The sequence below is a fragment of the Ascidia mentula genome, chromosome 2 (assembly GCF_947561715.1).
Source record: "Ascidia mentula chromosome 2, kaAscMent1.1, whole genome shotgun sequence".
In the NCBI taxonomy this organism is placed as follows: Eukaryota; Metazoa; Chordata; class Ascidiacea; order Phlebobranchia; family Ascidiidae; genus Ascidia; species Ascidia mentula.
In genome coordinates, this window is record NC_138567.1 from 18,389,797 (window position 1) to 18,405,986 (window position 16,190).

General features: G+C 33.7%; 4 protein-coding genes across 5 annotated transcripts; 2 read left to right on the forward strand and 2 right to left on the reverse strand.

Annotated features, from left to right (window-relative positions):
* Nucleotides 1–46: 46 nt before the first annotated feature.
* Nucleotides 47–3,319, forward strand: LOC145889229 (histone-lysine N-methyltransferase SMYD3-like). Its single transcript, XM_082980130.1, has 12 exons — nt 47–321; nt 524–587; nt 677–784; nt 841–901; nt 1,178–1,311; nt 1,415–1,485; nt 1,805–1,907; nt 2,039–2,149; nt 2,230–2,412; nt 2,470–2,558; nt 2,666–2,774; nt 2,980–3,319. Exons 1-12 carry the CDS (start codon nt 170–172, stop codon nt 3,100–3,102), a joined length of 1,308 nt encoding a protein of 435 aa, XP_082836256.1. The 5' UTR covers nt 47–169; the 3' UTR covers nt 3,103–3,319.
* A 1,969-nt stretch (nt 3,320–5,288) lies between these two features.
* On the reverse strand, nt 5,289–6,407 carry LOC145888327 (ras-related protein Rab-5B-like). The gene is made up of 5 exons (XM_082979045.1): nt 6,265–6,407; nt 5,993–6,144; nt 5,808–5,930; nt 5,623–5,716; nt 5,289–5,424 (listed from the first exon to the last, which is right to left on the reverse strand). The coding sequence occupies exons 1-5, from the start codon at nt 6,401–6,403 to the stop codon at nt 5,312–5,314; spliced, it is 621 nt and encodes a 206-aa protein (XP_082835171.1). The 5' UTR covers nt 6,404–6,407; the 3' UTR covers nt 5,289–5,311.
* Nucleotides 5,298–8,143, forward strand: LOC145888325 (uncharacterized). Of its 2 annotated transcripts, none has more exons than XM_082979042.1 (8): nt 5,298–5,433; nt 6,763–6,900; nt 6,953–7,062; nt 7,155–7,241; nt 7,352–7,497; nt 7,575–7,689; nt 7,739–7,870; nt 8,002–8,143. In XM_082979042.1, the coding sequence occupies exons 2-8, from the start codon at nt 6,824–6,826 to the stop codon at nt 8,073–8,075; spliced, it is 741 nt and encodes a 246-aa protein (XP_082835168.1). In that variant the 5' UTR covers nt 5,298–5,433; nt 6,763–6,823; the 3' UTR covers nt 8,076–8,143. The 2 variants fall into 2 exon arrangements, with proteins under 2 accessions (XP_082835168.1, XP_082835170.1); XM_082979044.1 differs by lacking the exon at nt 5,298–5,433 and adding an exon at nt 6,505–6,643.
* On the reverse strand, nt 7,932–14,693 carry LOC145888324 (heterogeneous nuclear ribonucleoprotein L-like). The gene is made up of 15 exons (XM_082979041.1): nt 14,371–14,693; nt 14,280–14,314; nt 13,806–13,875; nt 13,658–13,745; nt 13,458–13,552; nt 13,204–13,264; nt 11,864–11,950; nt 11,445–11,545; nt 11,087–11,239; nt 10,792–10,913; nt 10,463–10,564; nt 10,089–10,194; nt 9,047–9,104; nt 8,899–8,994; nt 7,932–8,266 (listed from the first exon to the last, which is right to left on the reverse strand). Exons 1-15 carry the CDS (start codon nt 14,437–14,439, stop codon nt 8,202–8,204), a joined length of 1,308 nt encoding a protein of 435 aa, XP_082835167.1. The 5' UTR covers nt 14,440–14,693; the 3' UTR covers nt 7,932–8,201.
* Nucleotides 14,694–16,190: the final 1,497 nt, after the last annotated feature.

A 16,190-nucleotide genomic window follows, 5' to 3' on the forward strand; every position in this document is an offset into this window, starting at 1 on the left:
AATATTAGATAAGTTTTTGCATGGTTGCACATGTGCAACGGAGCGGAACAACATGAAGTGTGTGTGTTTTGGTTTTATTGCAAGGCATTGTCATCTCTCAATCAGACTGGTCGTTTAGATTAGTTTGAATGTTTTCGCAGTTAGAACGTTTTTTGCATGTTACAAAAGCATGATTGAAGTGTTTCATTCGGCGCAAAAAGGACGTGGACTTTGCACAAAAGACGGAATTCTTCGTGGTTCTGTTGTGCTGTCGTGTGATCCTTTTGTGTACGTGCTTTCGAAACAACAGAAGGGAATAAGATGCGACCACTGCCTGAAAAGGTATAGCCTATATGTTTTAACATTGTGGTTAAGCACACTGTTTTCTGAGGTGGGATCTGATTCGGGTATGATGATGTGTGAGCAAGGAAGCATATTCAAAATTTTGTCATTAATCTAGTCAAAAAATTAACTGATTTATTAAGATACATAAACTTGATTTCTCCTTAGAATGAGCAGTCACTGAAAGTCTTGTATGTTTCAGGCAAGACACTTTGCTCCGTTGTTCAGGATGCAAATTCATGCGATATTGTGACAGAAAATGTCAGGTGAAATAACAAATGTTTAATTTGACTGGACTTTTGACAAGTCCTTATAAGGGGTTCAGAGTCTTCCATATAATATTTTACTTTCTTAGAAAGGAGCTTGGCATCAACACAAACCAGAATGTTCTGCACTAAAAAGAGTTTCTCCTAAAATTCCTCCAGATTTTGTGATTTTGTTAAGTCGAGTTTTGTGGAAATTGGTTAGTTCAAGTAAATGAGAACCAGATGCATTGGTAACATTTTCTTTCCTTTTTAGGAAGACTCTATGGATGGAAACAAACCAGAGGACTTAATTTCAATTGTTGATTTGGAATCAAGTATGTTTTGACAATAGTTTAGTTCTAAAATTTTAAATTCTATGAAAGCAAATTTATTAAACAGTGAAACTGTTGTTTTATTTAATTAGTTTCTATGGTGAAGTAATTTCCTTCCCTAACCTGTTGTCACCTTTGGATGACCCACTTTTTGTGTCTCACCATTGAACCTTTTCGTTTGCTTCAGCCACAAGTGACATTTATGTCACTGTTTAGAGTTCATTCAGAATCAAACATTTTCTTTTTTTTGTGATTTAATTTCCCAAACTAATATTTCAGATTACAGTCGATTGAGTGATGGACAAAAAGAAGGCCTCGGTCAGTTTGTTGTAGTTCTCCATTCATATTGGGGTCAAGGGTCACTTCCACTACAAGTTCCTGATATAAAAGCTGTTTTAGAACTTTGTGCAAAAGTGAGGATTCCACAAGGCTTTTTTTCTATTTGTTTGATTGTTATTTTGTGACTGGTGGATTTTCATCCAGTTATGTGTATTGAGTATATATTTGTGTTGACAGATAAAAAACAACAGTTTTGCGATCTCTGACGAAGAGATGCAGTCAGATATTGGAACTGGAATATATTTAAGGTTTTTTTTTATGTTTTATATTTTAATAACTTTTCACCAAAAACCACAATTTCGAATAGAAACAATGTTTGGAATTTGGAAGTTTATTTGTAAATATAAATCATGACGTTATGTGACAATGTCAAAATGCCAAATATAACTCTCAAATTATTTTTTTTGTCTTTGTCACATTACAATTCAGTAAACAATCCAACAAATACGCTTGTAAAAAGTGTTCTAAAACTCTTTGTATTGAATGTATTTAAGTTACATCAATTTTTGTCCTCTTTGTTGATCAATATTTTGATAAAACAATGAAACATCAAGAACCTTGTTTCAGTTGCAGTTTATTAAACCACAGTTGTGTGCCTAATTGTGTGGCTGAATTTGATCAAATGAAATTAAATATTCGTACACTGAGAGATCTTGAAGAAGGGGAAGAGGTGATTTCCTTTTTTTCCATTTCTTATATTTAAGATTTTGTTCTTTATCATGTATTTTTTATGCACGTTGCAATTTACATGGAAATAACACACTGGATTTTTGCAATCATGTTTTTAATTTTCTATTCCAGCTTTTGATTAGTTACATTGATCTCTTTGCTCCAAGCAATGACCGACAAGAAGAATTAATGAACATTTACCGTTTTCAATGCAAATGCGATGCCTGCGAGTCACAAAAAAATGTTGGTCCCGATTATCTTTTTGGTCGAAATAGCTTAACCATACATACATACTATTATTTGTTGCAAACATTATTTTGCAGGATAAGTTGATGCTTCGGGATTTTGATGGTTTGATGTCGTTATCAAAACAAGAATCAGTGAAAGGTTTTTTGAAAGATCTTCATGATTTTCGAAATAGTGGCAATTATAACAAAATTAAAGATTTATGTGGGGGTTATATTCAACGAAAGGTTCTTCCTTTGGAGAATGTTTATATGGCAAGGGTAAAATGCTACAAAATAATTATGAAAACATTTTAGTGTTAAATACTGTTTCTGTAGGTCTTGGATTTTGCAATGGACGCGGCCATTGAATGTCATACGTATGACAAAGCTTTTCATTTTGGAGTCCTTTCCTTAAACGCTTACAGGTGAAAAGTGGATAAATCCCATAATTGTTGTTGTGGGTCTCAAATGTTGAATTTTTTCTATGTTTCGAATCAAAAAGTTTTTCATGAAGATGAATTTTGTTGTGTAGAAAATATCTTCATGAATGTCATCCAATGACTGGACTTCAAGTAATGAAACTTGGGAAAATTTTACTTCATGCTGGAAAGTTTGATGATGCTTTGCAAATGTTATTAGAGGTGAGTATATATATGATATATAAAACTTTGGTACTTTAACGAACAATACTTCTTAGTTAGTTTAAGTTCTAGTTCTTTTATTTTTAGTCATTTGCCTGTTCTTTGCCAAATATACATAAAATAAAGAGATTTTGTAAGTTTGCTAAAAGCTATTTTTTACCAACAAAACAACAACAACAATTGTCCTTTTGTCGTGATTTTTCAGTCGTTGAAAGTGTTACAAGTTACCCATAGCAAGGACGGTGTGGTCATGCAGGAACTGAGGTCTATGATAACCCAATGTCAAGCGCATATTCGTCAAGGAGAGAAAATCGGTAATGAAAAGTGACGTCACTGGGCAACCCCAAGGCTCTGCGCAAAGACGTTCAGCGTCGAACGCTGTGACGTAACAAAGATGAATTTGTCGTTTTTCTGCACGAAAATAATCATGATCTACTTTTTTAACAGTTCGGGTCGAAAGTTTATGGCGCTTTTTATTTTATTATCGCGTTTTTTTCGTGTTTAAAACGTCAGTGATGGAGTAACTGTTGCGAATAATAATGTTGCCTGTGTGAAAATCCGGGGATGGTGATTTTGGTCGACTTGCGGTTGTAATTTGTACGAAAAGCACTTAAAGGTCGGCTATTGGACAAACTTAGTAGCGGTCTTAGCTGTTAGTTTATGACGTAGGAAGACGTGATAACAGGGATTAGTGATCACAGTTGCCGAAGAATTGCATTACATTGGCATTTTTTGTCAGGTAAAACAAAAGTTGTTTTTACATGTTTAACAAAAAAAGATTGATTTTGTAACTAAATCAAATCACTTATTTTGTTCACATAGTAACCACGTGCATGAACAATAATCGTGAAACATAAACTGACATCATAACAGGAGGGATATCAACTTGTAACTGAGAATGATGTCACAAAGACTCTGACGAATCTCTCTTCACTGCTCCGATTTCTATTTGAATAATATTGAAAAAACAAAATTAACAGAAACTGATAATAATGCCGTAACGTCAAAATTAATAATTCCATATATTTCACCACAAAAGACCGAACTAACGCTTGTCGTTCTTCCTCTCCTTGTAAGTAATTTTGGACTACAGGACCTAATAGGCTTTCTGTAATAACGCACCTGACGACCGCTTGTTTCCCAATGACCGTTGCTGGGTCTTTTTGACTTATAGGGGGCCATAAAATATATTTCCCCTGGACGGGGACAGAAATACACAGCAAGGATTTGGAGCCTTCTGGAAGATCTTGTGACCTACAGTGTGGGGGTAATAAACACCCCTGGAGGGGTAGCTCAGGCAAATCAGCAACTATATAAGCTCTGGTGCTATTGTGTAGAGGAGAGATGGACCTTGCATTGAACCAGTTGCTATTTGGGTTTGATTGTACAACTTAGAGTTACCGATTATCAGACAAAGACAGATAATTTCGAGCAGTTTTTGACTACAAGAATAATGTGACAGATATGAACAACATTGCATATAACTTACAATCAAAAAAATCCTCGGATTCGTTTGGCCGCTGAAGCAAGCAATACCGTTGGGTTGACGAAATAAAAATTTGTTAAATTTGAGAAGTCGTATATGTCTTCATTGAACGTTTTTGCGCAAAGGTCACCAAGGGAAATGTGTTTAAAAAACAATGTCTTCGTTGCAACTGCGCGGAATAAGAGTTGCCTTGGTAACCATAGAAGCTATCTCTGTCACCCGTAATTTGTTCAGGTTATTCAATATATTGTGGTTTATTATGGAAGTTGCAAACGTACAATATCAAAGGCAATGTAATGCCCTGTGTCACAAACTTTACTTGACGAATTAACAAACGATTGTAACTTGACACGCATTGTCCGGTCTAGACAGACTTCCTGTTTTTTCTGGCACAGTTTGTTTTCATTACAAGCTTATAGCTTAACTATAACTTGACAAATCAACCAAACATGCAGGAAAACTATATATATTGCATGAGAGAAATAAAAATCTGATATAAGAATGCAAGATGAGCTTTAAAAAGTTGAAAGGCCAATGTGGGTTAAGGCACTTTGTAAACGATCCCTTTTGTTAAACAAAGATTCTGTGGATAAACTGGTTGCTGCTTTGAAGAAACATGTCCTTCATATTCCCTTTTTTTACTGTCCTCGAAACTGGTCAACTATTTTGAAATGTGAAACAGGATTTTTTTGTTTAGGTTCGGTTTGTATGAAATGCAAGCATTTCCAAAATAAAAATAATGGAAACTGTGTATAAATCTTCAATAACTAATTTTGTTATTTTACAAGTTTTTTTTGAGCAGTCATGCTTCAATGTACTATTCAGACACTACCCATATGATTCTATTTGAATAAGATCGCATTGACACTGATCATCCATCAATCTTTGTGAGTTATTTTGGACACACTATACACATATCTTGAATACAAATTTGGTGGTAATTTTAAAATGGATGTGATATGTTACATACAAATTTGATTATTTCTCTAAAAAAAAAATTTTTTAGTGAATTAAATAGGAAAAAAATTTGTTGACAACAAGTTTCAAAATTTTAAGTTTTGCAACAAGATTTAGATGAGGTATTTTGTGCATTAACTCGTAGTTTGTTCTGCGATCTTCCATAGCTTTGTTGAGTCCATGCTTTTTTCTTTGCACATTCTTTTGCTGTAACAGGTAATTAAAGTTTTACTCATATTTTTTCAAAAAATGTTGAATTCCATATTTACCTGCTTATATTTAAAATTATTGGTGAGAAGTTGATAAATTTCAAACATTTGTTTCACAACATCAAAGGTTACACTTTTATCGAAGTGTTAAGGAGTATTGATGTTAACAGAAAATGTAATAAAAGCGTTTACAAACCTATTTGAAGAAATACGGTGTTAACATTTTCCCCAGTTTTTGCCGATGTTTCAGCAAATAACAAATCATGGTCTTTGGCAAAAATTGTAGAATTCTAAATTTAATTCAGGTTCGTGTCATAAACACAATAAGTTTAGTACAATGAGAATAGAAAAGTTAGTGTAAAGATTGCAACATTATCTTACATTATATCCTACACTCCTGTATTCTGAGCGATCAGATTTGTTTCCAACCAGTGCAGTGACAACAACTGTTTCAGCTTTAAGTTTTATTTCATTTACCCAAGTTTTGGCTCGCAAGAAACTTTCCTGTTTGGGAAAATAAATAATAAACTTTTCTATATTGTAATATTTTGTTGCCTTCTTCTCACTTGGTTTGTGATGTCATATACAACCAGTGCTGCATTGGCACCTCTATAATACATAGGGATTAAACTTTGAAACCTCTCCAAGCCTGCTGTGTCCCATATATCCAGTTGTATTATTTTTCCATCGATTAAAACTCGCTTGGTGAGAAATGAAGCTGTTCAAATTCATTTTGTCTTTATTTTTTAAACTCCCATTAATAATTTTAAAGTTGAAAGAAAATCCAATTAACTTATTTTATTATTTATATTTCAAACCAAACTTGTTTTAATCTTACCTCCTATGGTGCATTTGTAGTTGTCTTCAAATTGATCAGTAACAAACTTAAATACAAGACTACTTTTTCCAACTGCTTGCTCTCCAACCATTACCAGCTTACATTTTACAACATCTTCACATTGTCCCCGATCATTCATTCTAACTCGTGTATGAAGATTGTAGTTTTTAAAAGTCAGGAAACTATGAACAATCAGCTGACAATAGCATATGTTTCCAGAAGATTCAAATAGGGAAGACTGATATCCTTCCAATATCAGCCTCCTACCGGGTGTAACACAAACAATGCAAAGCGATTCAATACCTCCCACCCACTATATCTGGGAATTTTACCATAACAAATACTCACTTCTGTCTAAGTATAAGGAAGTATGTTACATGTGAGCAAACTTCTCAATATAAACGTACACACTTTATGCTTTAAAAACGATTGTCACATTCTAATTCATGATATTTAACTTTTCCCTGTAAACAACAAATGTTGGGCATGTTTCTGCAGAACAAATTTGATGGCTTAAATTCAAATGAAAATTTTGTGACCAAAGCTTTGGTGTGTAAAAATGCTTTCAACAAATTCTGATCCATACTGTGTTTTGGGCGTAAGCAAAAATGCTTCTAAGGAAGAAATTAAGCAAGCGTAAGTTGATGACAAAAGTATTTGCATTATTTGATCAATTGAATTGCAACAGATACAAGACACTAGCAAAGCAATGGCACCCAGACAAGAACCCAAGACAAAAACAATTTGCTGAAAACAAGTTTAAAGAAATAGCTAAAGCTTATGAAGTATTATCTAATAGTAAGAATATTACTTTTCATGTAGAAGTTTTGTAGTTTTCTAAAGTTTTTTTTCCTTATTATTATGGGCAAATACCTGGTTTTTATTTGAAGATTCTCATTGTGCAAATCATGAAAGCAGGGAAGAGATGGAGAAACTAAAGAAGAAGATGCAAAATGAGCGGGAGAGAAAAAACAGAGGTGATGAAATGAACACTTTTAGTTTAGATAATTTCCTGTCAACCTAATATTGGTTGAAATGTCTTTGGTGACAAATTCTCATTTTCTTGATTTAATTTATTTACAAAAAGTACAAAAGATGGCTCAGGAACAAGAAGAATATGTAAAGAAGCAACAAGAAAGAAGGCAAAAAGCAAAACAATTTGGAAAGAATTGGAAAAATGATCTTCCATGTAAATTTGAGGAACCACAAAAAATGTTCCAAGATTTCTTTGGAGTGATGAGATTTTGTCATACAAGCTTAAATTATCCTCAGAAATGTTACATTATTTCTGATCAAAAATACTTGCTTAGGATCGTGAAAAGTGGAGGGAAATAGTTCCAGATTTATACAGAAATGAAAATCAAATGTTGAGTGACATGATGAGAAAAATGGAAGATATGATGAAGTTTTCAATTCCTGGATCTGGTTCGTTTCCACAATTTACTTTTTTTTTTTGTTAAACATATTTATGCAGTAAATGCTGATATGAATCGAGACTTGACAAGAATGCAAAGCGACCTTGATAAACTTCAAAAACGACAAACTCGATTGGATCGACAAATACATGACATCAAATCAAGGACCATCCCACATTTCCACTACAAATGTATTTGTTTTCTTAATTTTGTTACTTTTTTAAACCTGTCCAACATAAAACAGTCAAAAAGCAAACGAACTAAGTTTTATTTTCAAAACATGTTCCACAAAAAACAGTTAATGACATGCGTATTGTTACAGGTTTTATGGATCGCGAGCAGATGGAAGAAGAATTCGAATCTTTTTTCACCCAAAAACCATTCACTGTGTCTTAAAAATGTGTTTGGCAAATCAGTATAGAAGTCTTGTTTGCAACAAAGTTTGGTTGTAAAAAATAAAACAGATTACTTCATTTGTTATGGAGATATTGTTGAAGAAATTTTCACTGGGATAAATTCACTTCATTCCCTGGTTGCTGAAGGTGATGTGGAAAAACAAAGTTTGAGAATATACGGAAAGCGTCCATCTAAATACACAACAAAATTGTTTAAAACAAAACTACTTGAGAAAATTTCATAAAACTTTCTACAATTTTGGAAATTTATTTCAGAACAATTCTTATCACATCTTGAAATCAGGATGTGGTTGATTTTTTCTGCTTTAACTAGTCTGTCACTTTAAAGGACTCATGATTCTGTAAATACAGCCTGGATTTTGTGTTGCATTTTTTACCATAGTTTTACCACCCAGCACTAAGTAACTTTCGGATTTGAAAACCCCAAAAAGTAAAACTGCCCTAAACATGCTCAAATTTGCCATAGCAACAGGACATGCGCTCATTTAACTAAAAATCAACCTTTTAATTAATTTTTAACTGTGACAGGGTAAGCATTTTACACAGGCAAAACTTATTTATGAAAAGACATGTGGCCTTCAAACAAACAGAAAATTTGCAATTTTTTAACTAGATAAGTAATTGTTCAACCAGAAAAGAACTACTGTGGTGTTGCTAACTGAATTCAACTATTTGTTTCAACGTTAACATGGGTCAGAATGCGTAAAACAATAAGTATGGGAGATGTGACCAAAAAAAGATTTTTAGATATTGAAAAAGAACCACTGACTTCAAACAAAGGTATTTTTTCCCCATTAACATACTTGGATTCTCCATCTTGTAATGATTGACCATCGTCAAAACTTCAAGTGCTTCAGATTTTGTATCGAATTCCATCAAGCCAGAAGAACTCCGTTCACCTGCAGTCAGATAAGATAAAAGAAAACAAAAACTTTAATTTTTTAAACTTACTTTTTGACTTAAATGGTGTGAATTTCTTTGGTTCAGCAAGACTAAATTCTTTGCATATCTGAAAAAGTAGAACAAACATATTGTGGTTATCTATCATCATAAAATATACAAAGAATATTCTGTTAATTTGATTATCATGGTGCATTTGGTAACCTTTGATAGGATACACATATAATATTACATACTTATAGATAAAAATTGATCTAATAAAATAATCTTTTATTTCAAACAAATTATTTACTGACTCAAATGTGTTATTTCAATTTATTTATTTTGTAAATGACAACTATTTGCACAACTGGTCGATTTCACACAGTATGTATCAGAGAACCTTGGTGTTTTAGGCATAGCTAGTATTAGAAGGTTGTCATGTTATTGTGCAAAGCAAGAGACATGCAATACAAGTAAACTTGAATGTGTTGTGAAAAAATCAGAAATTGGAGCATAAATTGCCCTCCAGCATTGAGTGTCTCTCGAGCAGGCTCTGTTAATTTAAACAAAAAAGAGAACCATCTTAAATTATATAAATTAAAACCATTCCAGTCGCCCATGCTGCATTGCTTCGGATGTCGTCATCACGACTCACGGGACGAAAGTTGTTAATATTGCTTAAATTATTGGATTGTGCTACTTGTTTTTCACGCTGTATGCTAGGTGGTTCAAGTCCGAAAAAATTATTAAAATAAAAATATTTGTGGGCATTTTGCGCATAACAGAATTTTTTCAGCGTTGTGTTACAGTTTTGGTTTGTCATGTGAGATTGTCTAATCGCTACAGGAAATGCAGTTCCCAAACATTCTTTTTCGTTCAGGAACTGCATGTCCCAGGCATATAACCAAGCTTTCTGCTTTGACATAAGGTTGATTTTCTGTTAACGAACATAAATCGATATTTGTCGCTCATGACATCAGATACAAAATATATTTACATTTATACACCACAGAACCTTTTAACTGGGTAGCCTGGAAGTTAAAAAATAGACATCTATGGACACAATTATCTATTTTCACTGCAAGTTACTGACAATAATACTTCTTTTTACCTCATTCATTTTTTCTTCATTAAAATCAATCGGAGCATTGTAATAATGCAAAACTTTTGAAGGATTCTGGATTCTGTTTTTTGCTGCTTGTTCAGTAGTTGTAAATCTGGTAAAATGATAAAATACCTTTCTGGAAATGCATTTTTAAAATTTAACTTTAATTTTTTTGATAAATCTAAACATTTTTTTTGATTTCTGTAAAATTATTAACATCACATAAAGCAAAAATAATTTGGCAACAATAAATGTATTGGTGTTCGAACATCTACAGAGATCAGATTTTAATATTATACAAACAAACGATTCATGTCAGCAGTGAGTTAATTTCATGAAATTGCCTCTTCATATTTTAATAGATTGTTTATGTGAAGGACCTGTTATTTCTTGAGCTTGAATAATCAACCTGGCTTGGTGTTCCATCTGATTGCTCACCAACAGCAGCACCAGTATCAGTCAAATACATTTGTTTGGAATGTCTACAAACAAATTGAAAACACGTTTTTGTTTTCAATTTCAACTTAACTTTCAAACTCAAAAACTTAATTGCAATCATATTTGTGTTTCTATCAATGCAGACAAAACAACGAATCTACTATGACTTACAGTCAAAATGGCAAGACTAATAAGAGTCACAAAATTGATGCAAAATGAAAGATGATTTCATAAAAATTAGAGTATTTCGTAAACATACAACAGTATTTACCCGACTACCATTTTGTCATCAAAAAATTTCATTCCTGACAAACTGGTAATTGCTCTTTCCACAGCTGAAGGGTCACCCATCTGAACCATGGCTGTACCCGGCTTACTTTTTAAAAATTTTATCTAAAATAAAATTTTACACGGTCTTGTTGACACATTCAACGTTTGCAAGAAAATGTTTCTTGTCATGTGAGACAGCTTAACACTCTGTTAAATTGAACTTCAAAGATAATTTCACACAACAAACCTAAAAAAAATTGTTTATGTGAAACAGCTTACAAAAATATTCAATTTACTTTCATCACATTTCCATAGAGACAGAGGATATTGAATAGACGGTCACAATTCATTTTATCTGGATTGAGTCCATAAACCATTAAAACAGGACTTTGATTATAACCCCCCATATCCTGTCCTCCAAAATCTTCAACATATTCCCCACCTCCCATCTGTAACAACAAACTTGCTAAAAAAATTGGCCAGAAGATTAAATCGTTTAAAAATAATTAATGACATATTAAATCACAAACAAACATGTTTGTTTTAACTTTCAACATAATTAAGCTAGAACAGAATAAACAACTAAAGAAACATTAACCCCAGGTAAACATTTTATTAATATTTTCTGATCTATAGCCTTTATTATTAACTCACAGCGTTACTTGATGATGGCATGTGCGTTGGTCTTGGAGGCCTTGGAGTCATCATACCTCGACCTCTCATCATACCACGACCACGAGGTGGTGCATTTCTCACTACAGGTATTTAAACATTACAAATTCCAAACATGTAAAATTATAAGAATGACTATTAGCTATTTTTTAATGGCTGATCCTTCCAAGCCACAAAAAAAGATTTTCTCTAGTGAAAACGTATCAGCTTCATCCTTTTTCCTAACGTTTTGTTGTTAGTTGATGGAAGATTTACCATCATGACCTAACGTCATACATTAGTTTGTGCTGATATTTCAAAAAAGGCATCTTGTTTTTTTCACTGATCTCAACAAATTTGTCAGACAAAATGAATCTAGATAACCAAGTTCCAGCATATAGTGTAAATGTTTGTTAACTTGCTTTGTCTTGGTCCAAATCCCTGGGCATGGTTATATCCCACTGGAGCATCACCTAGCAATGCAGGTTGGTTTCCACCTTCCAGTGAATCTGAAACAAAATAACCAACTGCAAACCACAAAATCTTATTGCATTTAGTCAGCAAGAGTATTTTTGTCACATTACAAATAGGAGCATAAATTTGCCTAAATACACAGATGAAATGTAAATTAGTTAAGCACAAAAACACAGAAGCAAATAAAAGCGAGCGTTGATCTTCAAAAAAGTCATTTTTTTCAAAAATATTTCTTGAATGAAAAAGCCTCCCAGACGCTGTTGGTACACAATAGCAAAATTAAAATTTTAGTTCAGACTATTAACTGTGAAGAATTTGTATATTTGTTTAAAGAAACAAAAACTTACACACCAACATAGTTTCATGTGCAAAAGCATAAAGTCAAAACTACATATTTGCAACCACACAACTTCACCACATATTTGCACAAATACCTTACCAGAATGTTCTGAAAACAGGTTTTCCGCAGTCTTACCAAAACTTTCACTAACAGATCTTCTGTTCACAGTCTGATGTCATGTAGAAAATCAACACAAGATTATTAGAAGAAGTAAACTACTACATGTTCTTGGTTGGTTCACTTGTGTTTGTTTGTTTAAGGTTTGTAGATGTTGTGATGTGCTTGTACCTCTTAGTGGTCCATGTTCCCTGAAGTATTGTTTCAGTTCAAAATGGTACATTTCCAGTGCTTGTGTGTCTTTTATTTTGTCAGATATTTGTCTGTCACCATTTGTAGTTTTTTGTTTTGTTGTTTCTTTGTTCAGCTTCTGTTCATCATCTACTGTGCCTTGTGGTAAATGTTTTGTGTTTGGTTGCTATGCAACAGTCAACACACAGTCATGGTTGTTATGATTGTCATCTGCTGTGAAAACTGTTGTGAAATTGCAGCACAACTTTCTGTCATGTCATAAGATGAATGAAGATGACATAAACAATTGTTTCAAGAAAACCATTTTGTCAATTTGTTCAGAAAGACAGTGGTTGCTTCATTACATATTTAAAGGATTATTGGGCCGGCGCACTTAAAAACTATACATATTTTTTTGTACTTTTGCAATCTGTCAAAAAAATCAATGTATAGAATGTTTGATATCAACTATTTTACAAGGATTTATACTAAATTAATTTGAATTGTATTTGGTCAATTAAAGTTTGTTTGTTTTTTTTAAATATTTGTAGAACAATAAAAGTAAGTTGATTAGACATAAGTTGCAATATCATACTCGTGACATTAGCCCTTAAACTTTGCTAACATTAAACCAAAGCAAAATAGTAATAAAGGACTGACCTAGCGCACCAGTGTAATCACAAGTTTCATCATCGTTCTTGTAAACATTAAGTCGAGTGGGCTGAAAATCAAATAAATAGTTGAAAAATCTGGAATAGTCATAATACTTTATTTTCTTTTTATATCCATGAAAGTTGGAAACCACTGATATAAGAAATGTATTAAGTACTCTAGATTTGTGTATTATTTTATGATGTTCATCCCCAAATTTTCTTAATTATTGATGAACCTTGTAGTTGTACAGAAAAGCTTACCTTGGCCCATTCAATCTTAAGGGTGCAACAACCAGAATAAATATCTGCCCCGTTTAGAGAAGCTTTTGCTCGCTGTGCAGACTGAATCGAATTAAATGTAAAGTTTGTTCAGGAAAAACACAATTCATGTTTTATTCTTAATTTACAACTAAGATATTACAATTTGGAAAAATCTTTCACAACATTGAAGTGAAAAGGATATTCAACCATGGCTTGAACTCCACGTTTTCTGAAAATTACAATCCGTTGAACTTCACCACAAGGTTCACAAATAGTATGAATTACCTCCTGAAAGTTAAATCAATACAAGAAAATTTTCATGAATAGTTACACAAAAAAGAAACTTACTGTGGTGATTGGGTAGACAGCATTCATTATTGTGAATAGCAGTACCTTGTTGGGTTGATCAGGACCATCCCTGCCAAAATATTTCATAAAGGTTTTTACATATATTGTGGAAAGTAATCATGATGTTACAAAAGGTGAAGGGTCTAAAAATAAAGAATTCATAATAATAAATGAGTATAAATAGATTGGTCTAAATTTATTCCATCACATTATCACCATGCAAGAAAATAGGCAATAAGTGTTTAAAGGTTGATATTGTAGTATGGACAAGATTAGAAAGTTTGCAATTGGTGCAGAAGAATATTTTTTTGGGAACAATAGACTGCACTGGTAATGTGGATATGTTTCTCACATTTGGCAATGTAATTTTTTGCACTGATTGCCGATAAAGTTTCAAAAATGCGCGTGGAGGATTTTTTCTCCAATATGGATACAGAAATGTTTTCTTGTTTGACAATAATTTGTAAGATTTACCTAAACTTGTGCTCCCGCTCCCCTCTGAAATCCTCCTACATAAAAAAAATTGTAACAACACATATTTACTTTGTAACAACATTTGACTTACTGTTGCATTTGACCCTCCATTTTCTGACAACCTTTGTCGCTTAGCTTGATGTCCATCGTACGAAGACATGACTTACAAGCAACCTTTAGTGAAATTCATTTAATATCGAATAAATAAAAAAATAAAACATTGCTAAGCACAGGTGCGAGAGTACTACTAAGTACCAACCAACCAACCAACCAACAACTAATTATTTATAAGCATCTGCACACGTACACCCTGGTTTCCAGATCGCCAAACACTTTTCTTATATGTTACTTTGTATATTTAAGCCATCATGTTGCAGTGGCAAAACTGAAAGAAGAAACGAAAAAGCCATCTACTTTTAGGGCAAAACTGAAAGAAAGCAGTGACGAAAATGAAAGGATGGTGTACACTAAACGGAGGGACGGAGGGACGGAGGGACGGAGGGACGGAGGGACGGAGGGACGATGTACACAAAGGGTGAAATACAGAAACCCCGCTTAACTCCTTCTTAGCTAAGTTCGGATTAAGTTGTATCGATTGTCCGATTTTACCGCTGTTTTACTGAGGTTCCTCGCATTACTGCTTGTGTTGGTGTTCGTTGTTTTGTGACAAATGGTAGATGCTAAAGAACCAGGAAGATACTTTTACACCAGGTCACAAAGTCTTCGCCAAACTTGATCCACATACAAGCCTATGTAACATAGAAATCTGTGCAAATATTAACGCTGCGATTTCGTGTGGTATTTCAACTCAAATGTATAACCAAAACTAACAGGTGTTAGCACTGTTTACACCTAATCATTAAAATTCTTACAGATTTATGTTTTACACAGACTTATATGTTTGTCAAGTTTGGCGAAAACTTTGTGACCCGGTGTAATAGTATTTACCAAAGAACAACCCCCACAGCTTGGTCGGCAATTGTAATCATAGAAATCGTGCAAATATATGGTACATCGGTTTCGGCAAAGAGTAACAAACACTTGTCAAATTAATTTGGTAGCATTATCTAAATCTCAATTAATTTGAAAACATTTACCGAACCAGCATTTAAAGCCGAAATAACACAGAATGAACGGCGGGTAAGTAATCACGTGTAACGTATGATGTCTATGGTATAAAAATCTTGGTGCCGAGATTATTGTGCGTTATTGGGTCTTGATAAACTGTCGTCGGATGGTATAGTCGTAGTATACTCTATACTATGGTATAGTGGTTCTCGAGACTATCGTTGTTAATCAGAGATTTCACATAAATAAACATTCGTTTCTGATTTGGTGACGAACCTTCTATGGCGAAACATTACAGTGGTGGCAGCGGTGACCATTTCAGAAGTGAACAGTTGCAACTTCATTGGGCTGGCGAATCAACATGGCTTCGTCCTCAAAAAGCAAGGGGAAAGATACAGAAAATCTGTTACAGACACCTCATCCAACACAGGTGGAAAAGCAAATCGGCGGAAAAAGGAAAACCGACGAGGCAAAGGCTTGGCTAAGAAGGTATGAGGGGATATATGGTGAAGGCTTGGATTTTCCGGTAGGGACAGGAATGCCTACCAAATGGGTGAATTCACCACCACAATTGACGGCAGACAAGATTTTGCCGCATGGCTGGCTTGCTTTGAGAACTTTGCTTCTACATATCCCCTTGGATCAACGGGCCTTTTCAATGTTAACTTTTTGCTCGCCGGAAATTGGTCTAAGAATTAAGAAAATGAGTTTCGACGAAGAACAAAAGAGGGACTTTATTTACTTCACGGGCTGTCTGAGAAACATGTTTTCTCCGGAATTGGATAGCGGTGCTGCAATGTGCAAGTTAATGGAAAGAAAGCAATTGGGTTCGGAGTCGGTCGA

Coding starts and splice junctions, on each gene's coding strand:
- LOC145888324 (XM_082979041.1), bottom strand. CDS start 14,439: ATGTCTTCGTACGATGGACATCAAGCTAAGCGACAAAGGTTGTCAGAA. Junction 14,315..14,370: donor ATGGAGGGTCAAATGCAACA/GTAAGTCAAATG, acceptor TTTTTTATGTAG/GAGGATTTCAGAGGGGAGCG. Junction 8,267..8,898: donor TTACAAGATGGAGAATCCAA/GTATGTTAATGG, acceptor TTGTGTATTTAG/ATGGACGCTTTCCGTATATT.
- LOC145888325 (XM_082979042.1), top strand. CDS start 6,824: ATGCTTTCAACAAATTCTGATCCATACTGTGTTTTGGGCGTAAGCAAA. Junction 6,901..6,952: donor AAGGAAGAAATTAAGCAAGC/GTAAGTTGATGA, acceptor GAATTGCAACAG/ATACAAGACACTAGCAAAGC. Junction 7,242..7,351: donor GCGGGAGAGAAAAAACAGAG/GTGATGAAATGA, acceptor ATTTACAAAAAG/TACAAAAGATGGCTCAGGAA.
- LOC145888327 (XM_082979045.1), bottom strand. CDS start 6,403: ATGAATGATCGGGGACAATGTGAAGATGTTGTAAAATGTAAGCTGGTA. Junction 6,145..6,264: donor CTACAAATGCACCATAGGAG/GTAAGATTAAAA, acceptor GAATTTGAACAG/CTTCATTTCTCACCAAGCGA. Junction 5,425..5,622: donor CACCGTATTTCTTCAAATAG/GTTTGTAAACGC, acceptor TACCTGTTACAG/CAAAAGAATGTGCAAAGAAA.
- LOC145889229 (XM_082980130.1), top strand. CDS start 170: ATGATTGAAGTGTTTCATTCGGCGCAAAAAGGACGTGGACTTTGCACA. Junction 1,486..1,804: donor GGAACTGGAATATATTTAAG/GTTTTTTTTTAT, acceptor ACCTTGTTTCAG/TTGCAGTTTATTAAACCACA. Junction 2,559..2,665: donor CTTTCCTTAAACGCTTACAG/GTGAAAAGTGGA, acceptor TTTGTTGTGTAG/AAAATATCTTCATGAATGTC.